The following is an 18,380-nucleotide window of genomic DNA, read 5'->3' on the forward strand; positions in this document are numbered from 1 at the left end:
GGACTAGGTTGTGATGGTTCACGTTGTTAAATAGCCCACCAGCACTCATTAGGGTTGATTCTGCGGCCGGGTGCTAGCCGAGAACGCTGGCCAGGAAATCGTAAGCCACGGGGGATGGGTTTTCCACTGGAATCGGACCTGTTGTTTGCGCTCAAACGCGCGAACAATGGCCAATTGGGTGAATTACAAGAGGGCGGAGGATGCTCCGGGACATCACCTTCAGAGTGGAGAAATAAAATAATCGTTCCTTCTAAATAGGTATTGATCTAACACGTAGGACGGAAAGTCCCCTTTAATCCCCTTCCAGTCTGACCGGAGCTCTGCGTGTAGCGTTTTCTAAGCTAGAGGAGACGAACATCAGTCAAATGCTGCAACAGCGAATGAAAACTGGTGTTACAGTGCTCAACTCTGAGTCCAGCTTTCATACCAGCAAGTCGCACTAAGATACCCTTTTATTTCTGCATTAATTTATACTTCACTTGTTTTGAAACTAAGAAAAGTGCCCCTGGCTGAGAGCTGCTGAGATCTGGAGCAAGCTCCCGGAAAGCGTTTCCTTGGTCCAAGCCATCCCACAAACCCAATCCAGATGCCAAGTGATTCCAGCGACAATTCATTGAGATAATAATGAATCTGCGCGTTGTTTGAAGGTGCTCTCTTTAATTATTAATAAAAATATTTAATAAAACTTATAGTCTGTACAAAACAATTTTAAAAAGAGTATTAGAAGAGATACAAAGAGTGCTTACTTTCAATATATACTACTATATAATATTTCCAGGAAAATAGATTGCCGTTTACATTTAATTTACAGTTCAATATATACAGTCAATATAAAGCATAGAATACATATAAACAGTCCATGAATATCTGCTGCAGAGTTGTGGCACCAGTCTGTGCAGAGACTGCGAGCTGTGACAGTGAGGCTGCTGCCTTCTCAGCTCTGGTGTATTGCAGTTTCATTCTCAAAACGAGAAGTGAGTTATCTCACGCGTGGGTCACGCTGGCGGCTCGAAAGTTATTTTACCAGCAGAGTGGATTATTGGCAGTGTAAATAATATTTCTATCCGATCTATACAACCCAGGATGCGGGGGTGGGCGTCGCGTCCAGTTCCCGACAGCACAACCATAGAACCCACTGTGCACTTTACACGCAAAACTGTTCATGTTACAATTGTCTTCAACGGAGAGATGTTAACGAAACGACATACTTTATGCATAACTGAAATGTGAAACTATCCAAGCAAATATATACCGTTTCCCGAAAGGCCCCCAACCTTCGGTTGCATGGGACATTTTAGACAGAACCGGGGTGAAGAGTGGAGCTGTGGAACTGTAACCATATTTGACTAATTTATGTTTAAAGCACAAAGCACTTCAGCCGTTAACTGAGTAGAGAAGAACATTGTTTAGATTTGATTTGAATCCAGCCTAACCAGGCCCGCAAAAGCCATACAAGTCTCTTCGCATTGTAAAAAGCTTGTAGATTGTATAGTGCAGTTGAATTCCGATTAAAGCGTGTTGGTTTTTTCAGTTTGATCATGGTGATGCACCAATCAGGTCTTCGACGTACTGAGATTGGATGTGAATGGCACATTGGGATTCTCGAAGCGCTCTGCGTTTATCCAGAACTCAGTGCATAAAGAGTATTGTGCCAGGATAAAGAGATCCTCCCAACTGGAGACAAGCTTCTTCTTTGTGATAAAAAGTCTCCATTACTATTCCTGACAGTTTATACCCTGTGCATCCACTGGAACACGAAAATGCGCAAACTTAACTTAAAGACCAGGTAGAGTCAATTCAGCAAAATGTTTTTAATTTGCTGCTGTCGGGAGCATTTTGGACTAGCATAAGGTTTACAGTGTGTGTAATAGAACACAGATGGTTCCTTTAAGATGAAGATTCGGATAAATGTTAAGGTCAGGATACGGGCTGGTTTCATACTTGGATTTAGACTGATATGTCAATTGCTTTTATGGATGTCTCTAAATACACATATATATGGGAAGGAGTTAGAGCTGTAAAAACACAAATGAGAGCGCCATGTGGTGTTATCAGTTTGATAGTCTACACTTCGCCTATACTGAAGGCAAATGAAGATGTAAAAAAAAGCGAACGTGTGATGGGGGTGGGGGACTATAAAGAACAGAGCCAGTTTAGGGCATCCGCTAAGAACCCTCAGCTCACCATTCTTGCTGGTTTCCTCAATTTCCAGTGGCACGAACAGGGTCGAGGTCCGTGTGATTGATGCACGGGGCCAGATTCCAGGTTAGCGCCGGTGCACTCGCCGCCGATCAGCCGGGGCAAAAATCAGTTCAATCAACAATCGGCTACTGATGCGAACGCACGTGGCTATGGTTAACAAACGAAATGATCTTAGAAATGGCACATTGTAACAATGACATTTTTTAAACTGAACAGTTTACCTAGTCATCGTTTTTTTGTAATAAGGGTCTCGCTCGCCTTTACAGCAAGGCACAAACCGCACTCGGGTTTCCTAGTTTGTGAACCGTTGTCATGAATGGCCTATTTTAGGGGGGGAAAGGGTTTCCTTTTATTCCCTTGGTTTTCTCAGAAATATATTTCTCGAAGTTAATGCATTGCATATTCAGCATTTCTATGCCAGTAATCTTGGATAATTACAGGCAGCCATTAGATCGCGGGTGACTGTTGCCGCATTCAGGAAATTATAAGTAGACTGCAGATATTGAAAACAGGACTTTATAAAACATAATTCTTTAAAGATGCAGTATCCTTTCTTTCTGCGCCTGCATGGGAAGGATGTAAAACCGTGTATAAAATAAAATCTATTTTAAGTCCTCGTTTACAAATGTTACATTTTTAACATCGCGTCTGTAATGAGAATGCACAGCCGTCGTTTGATTTGACCACACAAAGCAATAGCTGAAAGCTTGATTTATCTCTGGCACTGGGAATTCCAAAAGCAGTGGACGCTTTTATGGAAGGTGTGCTGTGGCATACCTTGAAACCAATTGTAAAAGAATGCCTTCAACTTTAAATACTAATCTCCTTACTGAGTTTATGATCCAGGCATCTGTTGTCATTTTAGGCGAAGTTTCAGCGCTACATTGAATACACTTCATCTGCGCTCATGACCTTGGGCCACGTAGGAAAGTCTATCGACCAATTAACTAGCAAAAGAGGTCATGGGCAATAGGGGGGTCCTTAGAACACGGAGTTGGTGACGTTCATAACAGTGAACACACAGATTTATGTGTAATTGGTCTCTCGTCAATATGCAAAGTCTGAATTGAGCACATAAAGTGCCATCATTTTATAGTAATAGGTTTGTTTTTGTTTCAGACCGTCCTTCCAGCCAGAAGCATTGCATATTGCTCACTTCCAGCGTTTGGATCAGGCGCCTCTTTGGCTCTACTGGTATGATGGAAGAGCGCACGTCAACCCAAGCACCCCACCCACCCGCCCCTTCAACCACCATCTGCCCCACCTGTGACAGAGACTGTAGGTCCCGCATTGGGCTAATCAGTCACCTGTGAACTCATTTTTAATGTGGAAGCAAGTCATCCTCGGTTCCGAGGGACTGCCTAAGAAGAAGAAGACTGGTAGCTTTTTTTCTTTAATAATGTAGATATATGTCCCAGTGTCACAGAGGTGCGGCACCGAGGCTTCATATATTTGCAGCTAGATGCCCGAGTCTTGGTGAACACAGGCCAACTAGCTGAAGGCATGTAGGCGCGGGGAGGAGGATGTTCCCTGCTACGCCTCCCTCCACGTTCAGGTGCACACAGCCTCTCGGTGTTACCGTTTGATAGACTTTAATTCGCCCAATATCTCAGCTGGAGGTGGAAATAACACGGCCAGCAATTTATAAGTGCACTGGGGTTAAAGGGAGACTGGCACAATGAGTTGATTGGCCATGATAAAAATTGACCCTTAGTGTTAGGGGGGATTAAATACGTGGGGTTACGGGGTTATGGGGATAGGGCTTGGGTGGGATGGCTGTCGGTGTAGGGACCGGGTGCTAGGGTTTGGATGATCAGCCATGATCGCATTGAATGGCGGAGCAGGCTGGAAGGGCTGAATGGCCTACTCCTGCTCCTATCTTCTATGTTTCTATGTTTCTATGAGACGCCGAATTTCCTGTATAGTCGAGCCGTAGATATAGTTAAATTTCAAGGATTTCTAGGGATCAGGGGTATCCACTGCTCTTTAGAATTATTACTGTAGGGTTTTTGTCATCAGAAGGCCAGAGAATGACGCTTCATTTCAACACATCACCCAAATGGCAGGGCTCAATGAGTGAAATAACCTTTAGCTTCACTGCTCCCTGGCTGAAACCCTAAGTCTTCTAATCTGGAACTAAACAGTCACTTATAACTGAGTAAATCGCAACAATGAACCGAGTTTCTCCTTATGCCAAGATTGTCCAAAGCCATAATAAAGGCACAATTTCCTGATTACTTTTATTTCATCCTATTTAACACTAAATGATCGAGATCGTTTAATTTCCGACCCTATGCCAATTCTTCTGCCATCTGACGTAAGTGTTATTGTACAGTACGAAACAAGAAATTAGGGGGGAATACATTAAGTAAATTTGAACAAAAGAATCAGCCTCTGATTCACACACTTCACACGTTTGTGCGAAGTGTTGTATTTATATTTAATTCGTGAGGTATAAAATCTATGGATTCGGTTAATTCTACAGGAGCTTTGCCATCTTTGAACTGCTTTTTTCGTGTGCCTCTGGTGTATAAATACAGAGCTGCAAAATCAGTTTAAAGCTGCACTTTTCTGGGTTCTTTCTGTTGAAAAATAAAATAAAATTAACACTATGGCCGTTTACATTTCTGAGTTTATTTCATTCTCAGCAGAGCAAGGAATTCTCCAAGTTTGCTGGGCAACACGCCTCCTGCAAGCAGCAGCACCCAAAACAGATTCCTGGCCATTCATCTCATTGCTGCTTGTGGCAGGTTGGTGCGAGTAGAATGGCTGCCGCTTTTGTCTACATAAGTGACCGCACTTCAGAAGTAATTCATTGGATGGGAAGGCTTTGGAACACAACGAGAGACTGATAAGGCGGTATGCAAATCTAAGTTCTTCAATATTTTACTTGCATTTATTATAATGGTGGGCAAAATCAGACCGACCACTTATTAGTTTGCTGACTCTTTTTAATTACTCCAAATGTTTAGTGGAAATTCGTTCCGACCTATTTAAAGAAGCAGCCTCCCTTTAGGATTATGACAATTTCGTGTCCATTTCATATGCCTTAATCAATGACGTTGAATGGTCAGTAATACTTCACTAAAATAAATTAGAAAAGGGCTTTAAAAAGTATAAAAATGGGGGCAAGATTAACGTTTCCAGTAGTTGCTTTTGTTTGTTTCTATTCGAGTCTGAGCTCAATGGACATGTTACAGCTGAAACGGCGGCAGCATCCATAAATACTTGGTACAAATAAAAAGCTTTAGAGCAGGGGGAATGTTTTAAATAGTTCGAATCTAACACTGGTGCCAGTTTACTGTGAAGTTGATATTGAACGTCCTAATCAGACTTTCCCAATGGTTTAACTGATTTAGAATTGTAATGGAGTAATATTCTACCTAATCAATTTTTAAAAAGTCACTGTATTTGGTTTCCTCTAAATACAATTGTACTTCTGTGCTATTTCAACAGTCGAATTTTTCAGATTCACGAGGGGAGGGGTGGTATAATGCCCAAACAAGTTTGCGTTTCAGTCCTCGAAGGGTTAATTTGTGATATGTAAATATGTGATCTTCGCAAGGAGAGAGCTGGGCTTTCTTTTCAATGAATGCAGTCTAGGCCTTCCGCTTACAGCTGACTCACATTTGTTAGCACATGTTAATAATGATGAAAACCAGATCGGCCGCTCCTCCGCTACAGCAGGGATGCCCCCGCTAGGGCAAGTCAGTGATCAGATTGCAAATAATGACTGAATGTGGGCGCTAAGTCACGCTACAGAAATAGCAGATGGAATGGATTTTACGTTTAAGTGAACTTCCCAACCTGTCAGCACCCGTCCCTGGAGGGTTTAAAAAAAAAATCTGTAAGCATCAATTGGCACATTGGGGTCAGTCTTTCCATCTCATTTCAAATTAAGAATATCTGTGTGTTTGTGTGTGGCTCGTAATCCAATTCACAAAATGTTGAGACGCAAGACTGTTGAGTCTTTCGCTGATTTGGTGCAAGGTCCCTCAAACCCAGAAAATCGCCATTCCCTTTGACCAAAGGTGAGCATCCCTTCCGGCGGGACCTCGGTGAGATGCACTTTCGAGCAATTTGGCGCCTTAGCATTCATCAACTCGCTGCAGTATTTAGCTTCACGTAAAATCCGATTGTGGAACCACTGGCCTCTCGTCGACCAATCGCAGGGCGCTACCTGCATCCACACGATTCCACCACCATGTCTTCGTACTGTTTATAAACCACATTGTTGCCCGAGTCTATGTACAAAATGCTAATGGGGCTGAGTTTGGATGGGATACAGCAGCTGGGCGGCGTGGACTCCGGGTCCATGGAGTTCATCAACGTTTGTATGATGGCATGGTTAGTGGGTTCAAGGTGGGATCTGAGCGGGAAATCGCAGATCCCTTCACAATGGTACGCCTCGTAATCTAGAGGAGCAATGATCCAGTCGTCCCAGCCCAGCTCCTTGAAGTTGACATGAAGAGGTTTCCGGCTACATCTCGATCTGGCTTTTTTCCCGCTTCCTCTGCTGGGTCTGCTTGAAAACGCAGTTCTCCTGTTCCTACGGCGCTTGACACTGGGTTCCTGACTGGCGTGTAGTGAATCCGACCCACCCAGCGATTTGATCTTATCTCTGATCTCCCGGAAGAGGTTTTCCCTTTTCCTCGTGTTGCTGAACGCCACCAGAAGGGCTTTTTCCTGAGGCTGGAGATCAGAGCGATTAAATCCCAAAAGTCTGGGATCTAAAGCCTCCTGGGAGTAATCGGAAATAATTTCCACATCTAAACACAGTAGGCTTGCAGTGATGTGGCCTTTCATTAATTCCCACACGTCAAACACTTGCCATTTGGATGAATCGGCGTCCAGGATGTCAACTGTCCGCGAATCGAGTCGTTTTGGTGGGTGATTTCCCAGCTCTTTACAGGAATAAAGTAAAACCCGATACATGCTGCCTCCCCGGGACAGCGTCGCGTGCAGGTTTTCCGGGAACTTTCTGAAAATCCTCAGCTCGGCTCCCACAAGCTCGTCAGTGTTTGGCAGGTTGGAGATATCAAACAGGTATCTCTGCTTCTTCTCAAAGGAGGCTCCGTCTGAAAAAAGCGAGTGATTCAACTCAGCAGAGGTCACGTATGAAGCAATGGGAGAATAGTGAAGGAAGGAAGGAAAATGCGTGCAGACAGGAAACAAAGAAAGATAAAATAAAACCAACACTGAAATAAGATAAATAGATCGTGAAAAAGGACTTGCAAGTTAAAGATAGTTGTACACATTTGTAATAGTTGTGCACACTTTGATAATTTTCTAATTGGTCGCTATTTAATGCAAAATACTGCGGATGCTGGAAATCTGAAATAAAAACAAAATGCTGGAAATACTCAGCAGGTCAGGCAGCATCTGTGGAGAGAGAAACAGAGTTAACGTTTCAGGTCGATGACCTTTCCTCAGAAAATATATATTGGCCCCAAAATTGCGGTGGGCGGTGGAGCTCTGGAGTACGCATCGGACCTGTGAAAAGAATAGGCAGCTCCTTGACGGGGGCCCTCCTGTGTCCACTTGCTCTCTGACGCTGCGTGCTGCAGGGCGGCTCCTGGATCCCCGCGGCGCAGCCTGTGTGGAATCATACCTAGGATCACGCGGGCCTGGTCCTCCAATCAGGAAATAGAATTAGATTTTACATCATTTCAGAAAGGAATCCCGTAATCAGATTTAATTACATTACAGGATTGGAATTTAATTCCTAATTAGCTTCACCAACTGCTCTACATCTTAATTCTGTTAGTGAAAATTTAATTTTGCTTATAATTATCTACATCTTTAAAACTCTAATCTTCGCAGAAACAAGAAAACCTCGTGATACAATTAATCTATCCAATTTCTGAGATGAATATGGTTAAAACATGCCTGAGGTATCCTCTTACGCTGATGCAAACAGGCCCTGCCTCTGTTTGCATCACCCATAAAATTTCATACGCAATTGCTGGGCAGTTGGTGGGCAAATAGCCCAACTGCGCAAGCAAATGGTTTTTTTTGGCCGTGCGGATGATCTGTCAACGTGTATGTTGACAGATCGCAAGTTCAGGATCTCGCACATGCAAAATCCCAAACTTGCGGGCCATTTGAAAGGCAGTATGATGGTGTACTCTGCGCCGTCATACCCATTGCAAATTCTGGCCCATCGTTACACTGGGACACAGCTAATTGGTCGCATTTTATTATTTTATTTTTATTTGGGGTCTGCTCTGCAACGTTAACCTGTCTTTTCTCTTTTCAAATGCTGACCTACCTGCTGCATATTTCAACCATTTTTTAAACATTTTGGATATTTTATTCAACATTTAGGTTAGGGGCACTGCCCAATCACTAACCTAAAGGAGAATAACGGCCTTTCATTGAGGCAGCAGACTCTGGTGCGGTTTTTACTCTTCCCACCTGTTTGAAAGATTCAACATTTCTGTGAGAATGTACCTTTAGATCCTTACTCATCCTATTCACGTTGTAGCAAAACAAAACAAAAATAAAGTTGTGGTTATGCTCTAAAACAGTTTCCACTGCATACAATGCCACAATCAGGCCTGGTGTGGCTGTAGAGACCATGTACGAGATGTCAAACTTGCTTTGTAAACCTACCCCAAGTTAATTTAAATGTCTGGAAAATGCACGCACTGCAACCAGTACTCTTAAACATTTAAATTTTAATTGTTGGACAGGAGGATTCCAGATAATGGCAGAATAGCAGTTCCAGTTAAGCAGTATCAAAAACACAAGAGCTGAATGCCAGGGAGATTGAGAGCACCTGCCCTAACTGTCACTGGCATCACCATTGCCGGGTCCCCCACCATAAATATCTTTGGAGTCACCATTAACCAAAACCTTAATGGGACCAGCCATATTAACACCATGGCTATGAGAGCAGGGCAGATGCTGGGGATTCTGCAATGAGTTGCTCACCTCTTGACCCCTCAACGCCTCCCCACAATCTACAAGGCTCGTCAGGAGTGTTATGGCATGCTCATCACTCGCCTGGTTGTGTGCTGCCAAAACAACACTCAAGTAGCTTGAAACCATCCAGGACAGTGCAATTGGCTTGATTAGCACCCCTGTCATTGAACTCAGCATTCACCTCCTCCATCATCAGTGCACTGTGTCTATATCATGTGCGGTCTACAGGATGCACTGCAGCAAGTCACCAAGGTTACTTTGACAGCACCTCCCTCACCTGCCACATCTACCATCGAGATGGATGGTAAAGCAGTACTAATGGAACACCATCATCCCCAAGTTCCCCTTCAAGTCACACACCACACTTGCCATTCCTTCTTCGTCAGTAGGTCAATATCCTGGAATTCACTACCTAACACCTTTTGGGAGCCCCATCAGCACAAGAACTGTAGAGGTTCAAAGAAAAGCTCCATCACCATCTTCTCAAAGCAACTAAGGATGGGCGATAGGTAGAACCGTGCCAGCATCACCCATGCTCCAAGAAGGAATATTAAAAAAGTGGTATTGCCTGTCTAGAACAATAAATGCACCAAAACTCTGCCAACAGACAACATGAGTGCCCATAGTTGTAAACCTCTACATTCTGCATTAAATATTTCATTATTACAGTAGCCTGGTGTTCCATAACCAGTAAAGTGCATTCTCTAATAAATCAAACAGAAATGCCCATGTATCTAACGTTATTTTTGTTTTTATTTTTCTTACCAATTTTCTACTTTCCCCTCTTCTGAAGACATATCGTACTTCCTGGGTGCAGATACACAGATCACTCATCATTACCTCACCCAAGCGGCTATTATTGATGCATGAGCCTTGTCCGTGACAGTCTATTGGTTCACGGGGTGGGGGGCATCACAAAGCTTCCCTTTCCTGTCGTTGTCCAGTGTCCACACACACAACTTCCAGCACGGATCACTGGAGTGATATGGAGTGGAAACCCTGCATGATTTCTCCTCCGTAACACCAGAGTGCTGAAGCCAATTTTAACCCCGTCAAAGATCAGCGAACCCAGCACAAACCGGGGATGGACACTGGAATCCTTTTGGTCTCTATGATTCAGCTACTCACCGAGTCATTAATGAGCGTTGTGCTTCGTAATTAACATTTTCTAAATTATGACAAAATATGAGGAGCACACAAGCAAATAAAAAAATACATTCCAAAACTAATGCTGGGACTAAGATGTATTTTTGTTAAAAATCTGTGTCAGTAAAACCGCCGAGTCATTACGTTGGTTTCCTTTGCTTGAGAAAGTACTAAATAAAAGGAACTAAATTCAACCGTGCGCCCTTTATTCTGTGTTTCAGCGCACACAAGACACAATACGGGCTGTTATGGACAAGAAAGATTGTTTAATGAATATTTCCATTATCTCCCAAACGAATTGATTGTCGCGTTGTATAATTATATTACGCTTTATTGACTCGTCTCTGTGTTCAATTTACTCTGCAGTTATTTTACACAGAAGTCTGATGCACCTGTAAGTGAAACAACAATCGCTGCATTTTGGTACAAATATCCCATGGCTTGGAACTCAGGAAACTGGGGCAATGCACTGTAACAGCAATGATAAACCCGGTCCCACAACAGCGAGCATTCCTATTTATTTTGGTAACTGCTGTATATTCCAATGACGAATTTAAGGATTCGGGAAAAGGAAGGTTGTTGCCAAAGGAAAGTGAGGAAGGGCCAATCGCCGATTAAAGATATTTTTCCGCCCCAGTGCACAGACCAATTCGTCTGTTTACTACCGTCCAAAGCCCAAAAGACTTGGTTTGACCTGCTTCACCGCGAGTCGCTGTCAATCTGTTCTCTGTTGTGATCTTACAAGCTGATAACAGCTGAGGTTAGACGTTGTTACACTGCTCTGCAGTTTATATTGAGTGGAAACGCATCTGCATTTGCCAACGCATGTTCCTGAGCCCGTGATACACTGCTCATAAAATGCTCAATTATAGATCCCAGCACAGTGGAACCTCATTATTATAATAAATTCCGATTGTGCAATTATATTATTGATCGGGTTTCAGCCCAGGGCCACAGGCAGCAAAGCAGACCAGAGTTATACTGCCATAGGTGTCTCCGTGGACAGCACTGTGCTCAGCGACAATGGAACTTGAACGCATGCACAGCCCTCCATTGCCCTGGTGACTCGTTTTTTAAATGTTCGGGTTGGAAGCGCAGCAGCGTCCATTTTCTGATATTAAAGACTGTGGGCCAGAACATCCACTTTCTTCCAAGATTAGAAAGTACAGACATGAGTGTTGCTTTCTTCTAACACTAGAGAGTGCAGGAAGAAGTGCGCGCGTTTTTTCTTCCTAACGCTGGAACATCCATTTTCGCCTCACGTGAAAGAATGCTGGAGGGGGCACGCACTCGCTTCCAGTAAAGGCTGCGGAAAGGATTGTCAGCTTTCATAGTCTTACAACATTCAAAACAGTGAGATATATACCTCTAACATTCCCGGAGCTCCAGTGGACTATCTGGCCATTTCTAAAGTCTCAGTTTGCACTGGGACAGAAATCAGACTGCAATAAAAACAGGAACGCTGGAAAAGCACCTCAGATCCGTCAGCGTCTGCAGAGAGAAAATATAGGTTTCAGACGGTAAAGGGCCACACACTGGAAACATCATAACCTGTATTTTCTCTTTACACACACTGAATGATCTGCTGGGAACTTTCAGTTTTCTATGTTTTTATTTTAGATTTCCAGCGTTTAGGTTTTTCATTGTTATTTTATTGAAGTTATACTGCACCTGGTGCCAAGTCAAACAGTGTGAGATAACATCTTTGGAGTTTCAGTATATTTGGGAGGCCGGTCGCGACTTTATTTCCGAGTTTAGCTGGGGATCTTTTAATATTTTGGGGAAGCCAAACTGGCTGTCGAACTCACCAAGTCACAAAAGGCGAGAAGCCAAGAATGATTGGGAATTGGCTGTGCATTCATCATAATGTAACCAGGCAATACAAATCTCTTCCTGTCACTAACTTGCTTCTTTCTCGTTCTGGGAAAAATATCGTTTAGTAACCCCCTTGACTTATTAACAGAGAAGACTAGCATATCTGAATCTGAGATAAAAGCCTTGGTCCCCGTCGCATTCCCTCACTGAACTGCATGGCAGTTCTCGGGGGAAATCTTTAGTATGCGGTAGTTTGATTCCAGGGCGCGCACTGGGTGAACGCGTTATTCGCGATGTAATCGAACCAGTGCTGATGAATACAACATTTCTCGCAGCTAAACACAGCGCTGAAATGCTAATTGCACATTAACCTCTTGCCTTCTGGTGAGCCGCATTTTAAACACATTTCTTTCTGATAATTTACTTAGATACAAACCAGATAAGGTTACCTGTGCACCTTTGCCCGCGGCTATCAGTCATTCGGCTTTTGTGTAAACTGTGAATAATAAATTATGGAGAGAGAAAAAACCGCGTTTAAACAAATCAATGACCGGGTCAGGTCCCGACTCCCCAGTAATATCGACTTTCTCATGTCATAGTCTGGTATTTAAATGCAATTCCATCAATGCTAGGGTCACCTCGGGATTTTCCTCTCGTAAATTCATCTCAGCAGTGCTTGACTGGGGAAGTAAAATGAAGTAATTTTGCTAATTCGTGTAATACAGGAGCATGGTGCTGGATTGTAGAGTTTGCTGGATCTTTAGTTAAGGCCTATTTTGGTTTTAAAAACGCATGAGTCTAATTGAATTCTTGCAGCTATTTAAAAGCCCGAACGCGTACACTCTCTGTTGGGTTAATGTGGGTCAGAGTAATAACTGGATGTTTAAAGCGGCTCCGTCGTCTGCAGGTATCAGATATTTGCACGCAATGGCTTGGAAACTAGCTCCAGGATGGCAACCCCCGCCACCTCCCCCCTTCCCCTAACAGCAGCTGCGGCCTGAGTAATGACACTGAACAACGACATGTTATGGATCCGTATCAGGAGCATCGAATCCAAGCTTTCAAGTTTGTATTTACGAAATACAAACGCAAAAACGTGGATGTGCCGCCTGTGTGTGTGAAATAGGTTGAGTTACTTTCACTAACAGCTTCATAATCAATCAAATGGCCGTTCAATGCGCCCGCGGCCCTTACACCGAGTAACGATGCAGACTGAGGTTGCTCTCATGTGCCAGGGACCAATGCTTTAACCTGGGGCTAAATACTGCACTCAAACGCTTTTTATGTGGAATATGAACAGTCCCATTTACTTCATTTTTTCCCCTCTCTGCGGTTTTAAACTATGTAGAATGTCAAAACGATAATGTGATGTCACCAGTAATCTGATATGAAAATAAAGCACAACAGATTCATTGCCTATTTTTAAAAGTCTATCTCCTACAGGTTATTGTCGGGTGCCAGCATATGATTGAAATATGAATGCACAAATTGTCCTTTATTTGGATTCTAATCATCAGCGAGGTCACCAAACATTAAACAGCGCCACATTAAAAAAAAATCGTAAATAAACTGCCGGTGTTTTGTGTGGATAAATACAGCCACTTAACACAATGTAGCCGTACAGTACTTTTAGAGTTATCATGAGAGCGAGTAATTGCCCCGTCCAGTTTCTCAAGACATGCTCAAGTATGCTTTGCATGTGACGTGAAAATCAGATGGTTTATGAATGGACGGCACCTGTCCATATCACTATTAATGGCGCGTTAGTGCCCTGGCTCTGCAATACTGCTGGAGAAGTCGGCTTTGTGTCTCACTGTGCGCTGCAACAGGTATTTACTGAATGTCGCACTTCCTGATAACCTTTCGGCTGGAATGACATCATCCACGAGTACTGTCTGGATTTAACAAATCTCAGATATGCAGTCTGTTTAGGAAATACTTCGGTGCTTTAAAAAAAGGCGGATCACCTTACGAGAACACAAGTGACACAGAGTTATCTGGAGAAGCTCTCATCACTTGTTACGAGTGCAGCCCAAACCAATTTAGCTGTACTGCTTGTATTGCCACATTCCCTGGTAGTACTGCATTGAAACATGAGGGTATCTCGCCAGAACATTTCATTCAGAGCTGGTGTGTGGTTATTGTTTATCGGCTGTTACATCTTTAAAATGTCACTCAGGCTGTATTCATTTTAACTATCTAATTATCATAATATACGCTGTTTGGATTAATTTTTACATTACAACAGTAACTACACTTATAAAATAGTACTTAATTGTCTGTAAAGCGTCTTGGGACGTCCTGAGGTCGTGAAAGGCTCGATATAAATGCAAGTCTTTCTTTTTAGTATTTTAATACAGTCCTACTAAGGTGAGTGCTGGTAGCCAATGGTATAAGCTAGGTAGGAAATAATTTTAGCATCTGGGCAAATTCGCAAAGGAGTGGATCCACGGTACAGGGTAAAACACAAACATATGCATAGAACCCCGGTCTAAGCGTGATGGAATGGAAAGGACACATAACAAGAACAACATTGTGGGTCTCTGACGCGAATTGTTAATTGTTCGACGCCTTTGTGCCTTGGCTGCTAAAACTGTAATAATAATTAGTGGGGGGAACTGCAGCAAATGTCTGAAAATCTAAAATCTATCTAGACGTTATAGGGAGACTTCCCGTTTAATAGTTTTACAAAGTGTATGCGAGATATACCCAGACATGCAGAAACCGCAACTTGGATTTACTGCCGAGCTTCCGAATGCTGCGTTCATTCGCATCGGAAATGTCAGATGCTGGAAACGTGCAGCAGCCGCCAAATTACTGAAAACTCCATTTCACTTTAGGCTGAACGTTTGCCAAAACACCTCCTTTTAATGAAACACGGTTTAAGCACTTTCGAAATGGTTTAACATTGATGTCATGCTTGATTTACGGATTTCTTCCTGGCGAAGTTTCTTAATGTTGCCGCATTGGAATAAGACCCACTATTAAATGTGGCTGGCCCCGTTTAGAACGCCTTGTGAAAAGCTTGGTGTTAAAGTCGACAATTTTCAAAACTGACACGCAAATTAACAGTTGGATAAGAGCGTCCTGTCTGAACAAACCACGTGTATTTTTTAATACATTTTTAAGCATTCTTTCATTTGTTTTTATTTCTTGGACTGACTTAGGCTGTTTCAGCAACTAGGTTTAGGACAGACATCAGCGACGCTGCAGCAACAGGCAATTTATCAAACGGCAATATCTATGCGTCCAGCCTTCAATTTACCTGGGATTCTTTCCTACTTTATTCCCAATAACGAATTTAACGGTACTGGCGCGTTGCTTGTATTGCCACATTTATAGGCACTGCTGCATTGAAACATTAGGGTAGCTCACCCAGAACATTAGAGTTTGTGTGTGGTTAATGGTTACAGGCTGTTTACCTCTTCAAATGCGATATTTCAATAAGCGACGTTATGTGTGTATAAGGCAGTTGTAATATGGTGATGTTTTCTCCTCTCAAAGACAATGGCGTGGATGATCTTGACAAACATCGTCCCTGTCAGTCAGTCGCAGAAATCGTTCATGTGTTCCCCCCCCCCCCCGGAGAAAACCCTTTAACACAGGACATACACGTTGTCTTGGGCTTCGGAACTGCCATGTAACTGTGGTAAGAAACAGTTAAAAAAAGAAATATTGATTTTGGCTGACTTTCAAACTACATCCAAACATCACTCACCTACTTTTTTTTAAAAGGCCGTGTTTATAAATGAAATATTAATTACCCTTTCGAAGGGATGTGCACGAACCTGCCACACAAACCCCAAATAGCATTGTATCAATCGTGTTCTATCACATTTTATTGGCGACATTGAGTATGATTTAAGATGGTGCTGCAGCGGGGGGGGGGGGGGGGGGCGGTGATATTGATCGTGGGCTACCTTGGACAATAACAGTGGTTTTGTTTCCTTATACGTCGATTATTTAGCCGTTAAGAACTGGAAAAGCGTTTCCACAGAGAGATACATTAACTCAGTATTTCCGCCTGAATTTAGTCCATTTCATTGCTGATGCTCTAATGGTGGAGATTAATAAAACCCAGATGGTACCCAGTTAAACTTCATTTAAATTGGCAATGCAGCAGCCTGGCAACATTTAACCAGCCGCCTAAAAGAGACGACACAAAGATACATAATAGAATGGCAAGTGCTGAAGATACACAACACGACATCAGCATCTGAACGAACGATGCCCGGAACGTTAACCGTCCCTTTTCAGTTCCTGGCGGACCTGTCGTGTATTTCCAAAATGTTCTGCTTTCATTCACTACAAGGAAAGTCGGCGCAGTGACCTGAGATATAACGGGGGAGGGGGGGGGGGGGCTCCTTAATCTTGACAAGATGACATCCTTCTGATCTCGACGTTATCGCGTGTCCCAACTCTACTGTTTTATTGGCTTCATTGGAGAAAGGATCACTTTCTTCTGAAAATGAACCCCCCACCCCCGGCCCTCACCCACACATTTTTTTTGCAAATTTGGGTTGAAAGGCTTTGGACAGTGATCTAACCCGAATTGAGCTGATTGCGTGGGGTTTATGTGGTTTCGAATATTAAACGGGAACCATGTGTTGTGTTTGTCTCACTGTATCATTAAATGTTCCAAGTGGTCCACCTTTCAAAGGACATTGTGATCTACATTTAAACCGCGTGTCAATTTCTCGCTCACATACCCAGACTGCAGATACTATACAGGTCACATCCCGCATCTAACAGCTTATCTGATTGCTTAATATGCGATCGTCACCCCACTAGCTTTAAGTGCTGTGCGGCCCCTCATATACCCAGAAATTAAAATGTATACAACTGAAATGCACGGTCCAGAACAGGTACAGGATTGACCTCGGGTCTCTGGAGCTTTACTCTACCCTTGGCCATGTTTCTTGGATAGATGCTGTCGCTATTTCGACCCTCTCTATTTGTCGAGAACATCAATGGTGGGCCAGCGAATCAACATCTATAAAACGAATCCATTACGAGAATACCCAGGATTTCCCGTGCAATTTAAATTGCAACGCGCCACAAACAGTAGGTTTTAGCAAATGTTTATTACGTCAAACGATTGGTTCAGTCGATAGCTCTGTGAGTTTAACTGCAGAAATGCTTCTGGCGAGTATATTTTAAGAATTCTTACAGTAATTTTGGATCAACTTCTCTTCCTCAGGACATATCCCAGCTGCAGACTGAGCATGCAGTCTGCGTGAGATCAGGTCAATGAGTTGATGGTTCTCTCTGTCCCTATCTATACGCCTACATCTAAATATATAGATATGTCGTTAATCCGTGCCTCTGTCTGTTTATTCAAGAGAATTGATTAGAATTGGAATGAGAGAAATGACTGCTGGGAGATGAAAACAATAAATACTTGTATTTCGCGCCGCTGAGCTATTTCCAGGCTACTGTTAAAAACGCATTTCCAGCTAAAACGGCGAGCTTTCTGCTCTTTAACGGAATCCCCTTTATTACCCACCATTTCCTTGGTCCACGAAGCTGGTGACAGTGTTGGCACGGGTTCGGGCTCGGAGCAGACTGCTGTTCAACCCTTTCCTTTCACTCTCCGACAAGGCCCTGTAAAGGGACATCATGTACTCATGCGGCACCACCGTGCCGGTGCGAGTGTGATGGCGCTTGAAGGTCCGATCGTGCTTTCTGTCCAGAGATGATGAGGAGCCAGGACCATCCTGAGAAGAGGAATCCTGCAGAGATCCCAGCGTAGCAGCTTCGAGGACATAAAGAAAATCCCAACAACAGCAAAGCGCACACCACACAAGGGCTGCAGCCTTCGGTATATCCATTCTGGAAGAGCTTGTGTCCGAGATCTGAGGACTTTAAGCCGGTGGCTGAACGCGTGTTCAGATGGCTTTCGATGGAGTTTGCACATTCACCTTCCCCCCGGATGGCTGACTTGGTTACATTAGAGAGAGCGCCGCTCAAACTCCAGCACACACAGCCATCCGCGGAGCAGGGCGCCCCCACTGCGCTTCTGATTGGCTCAAACTTTATCCCAGCAAAACTTTTTTTTAAATATATAACTTTTTTAACAATTTGGGTTCAGAAAGCACGAGATATAACTCCTGGGATAGCATTACTCCGCAAATGAATTCTGAATAAGGGTGCAATTTTAATCAATGATTTGCACTGCAAAAAATAAAGAGAATCTCCGTCTTGCTCCGTTGTAAATCTCCTTTGCTCCCTTATCCTCAATGTGTGGGTTGGGGGAAAAATGCTAGCGTTTTAGTTTTTGATACACGATT

The 18,380-nt window shown here is 43.3% G+C and overlaps 1 protein-coding gene across 1 annotated transcript; it reads right to left on the bottom strand.

Moving 5' to 3' along the window:
• Positions 1-6,060: 6,060 nt before the first annotated feature.
• Positions 6,061-18,016, bottom strand: gdf7 (growth differentiation factor 7). The gene is made up of 4 exons (XM_085996214.1): positions 17,597-18,016; positions 10,922-10,929; positions 8,638-8,655; positions 6,061-7,260 (listed from the first exon to the last, which is right to left on the bottom strand). The coding sequence occupies exons 1-4, from the start codon at positions 17,919-17,921 to the stop codon at positions 6,379-6,381; spliced, it is 1,233 nt and encodes a 410-aa protein (XP_085852340.1). The 5' UTR covers positions 17,922-18,016; the 3' UTR covers positions 6,061-6,378.
• Positions 18,017-18,380: the final 364 nt, after the last annotated feature.

Source organism: Somniosus microcephalus, chromosome 9 (genome assembly GCF_052327205.1).
Source record: "Somniosus microcephalus isolate GS21.2 chromosome 9, FLI_Smic_1.0, whole genome shotgun sequence".
Lineage (NCBI taxonomy): Eukaryota > Metazoa > Chordata > Chondrichthyes > Squaliformes > Somniosidae > Somniosus > Somniosus microcephalus.

Excerpts from the sequence above, each read along its gene's own strand:
- gdf7 (XM_085996214.1), bottom strand. The coding sequence starts at position 17,921 with ATGGATATACCGAAGGCTGCAGCCCTTGTGTGGTGTGCGCTTTGCTGT.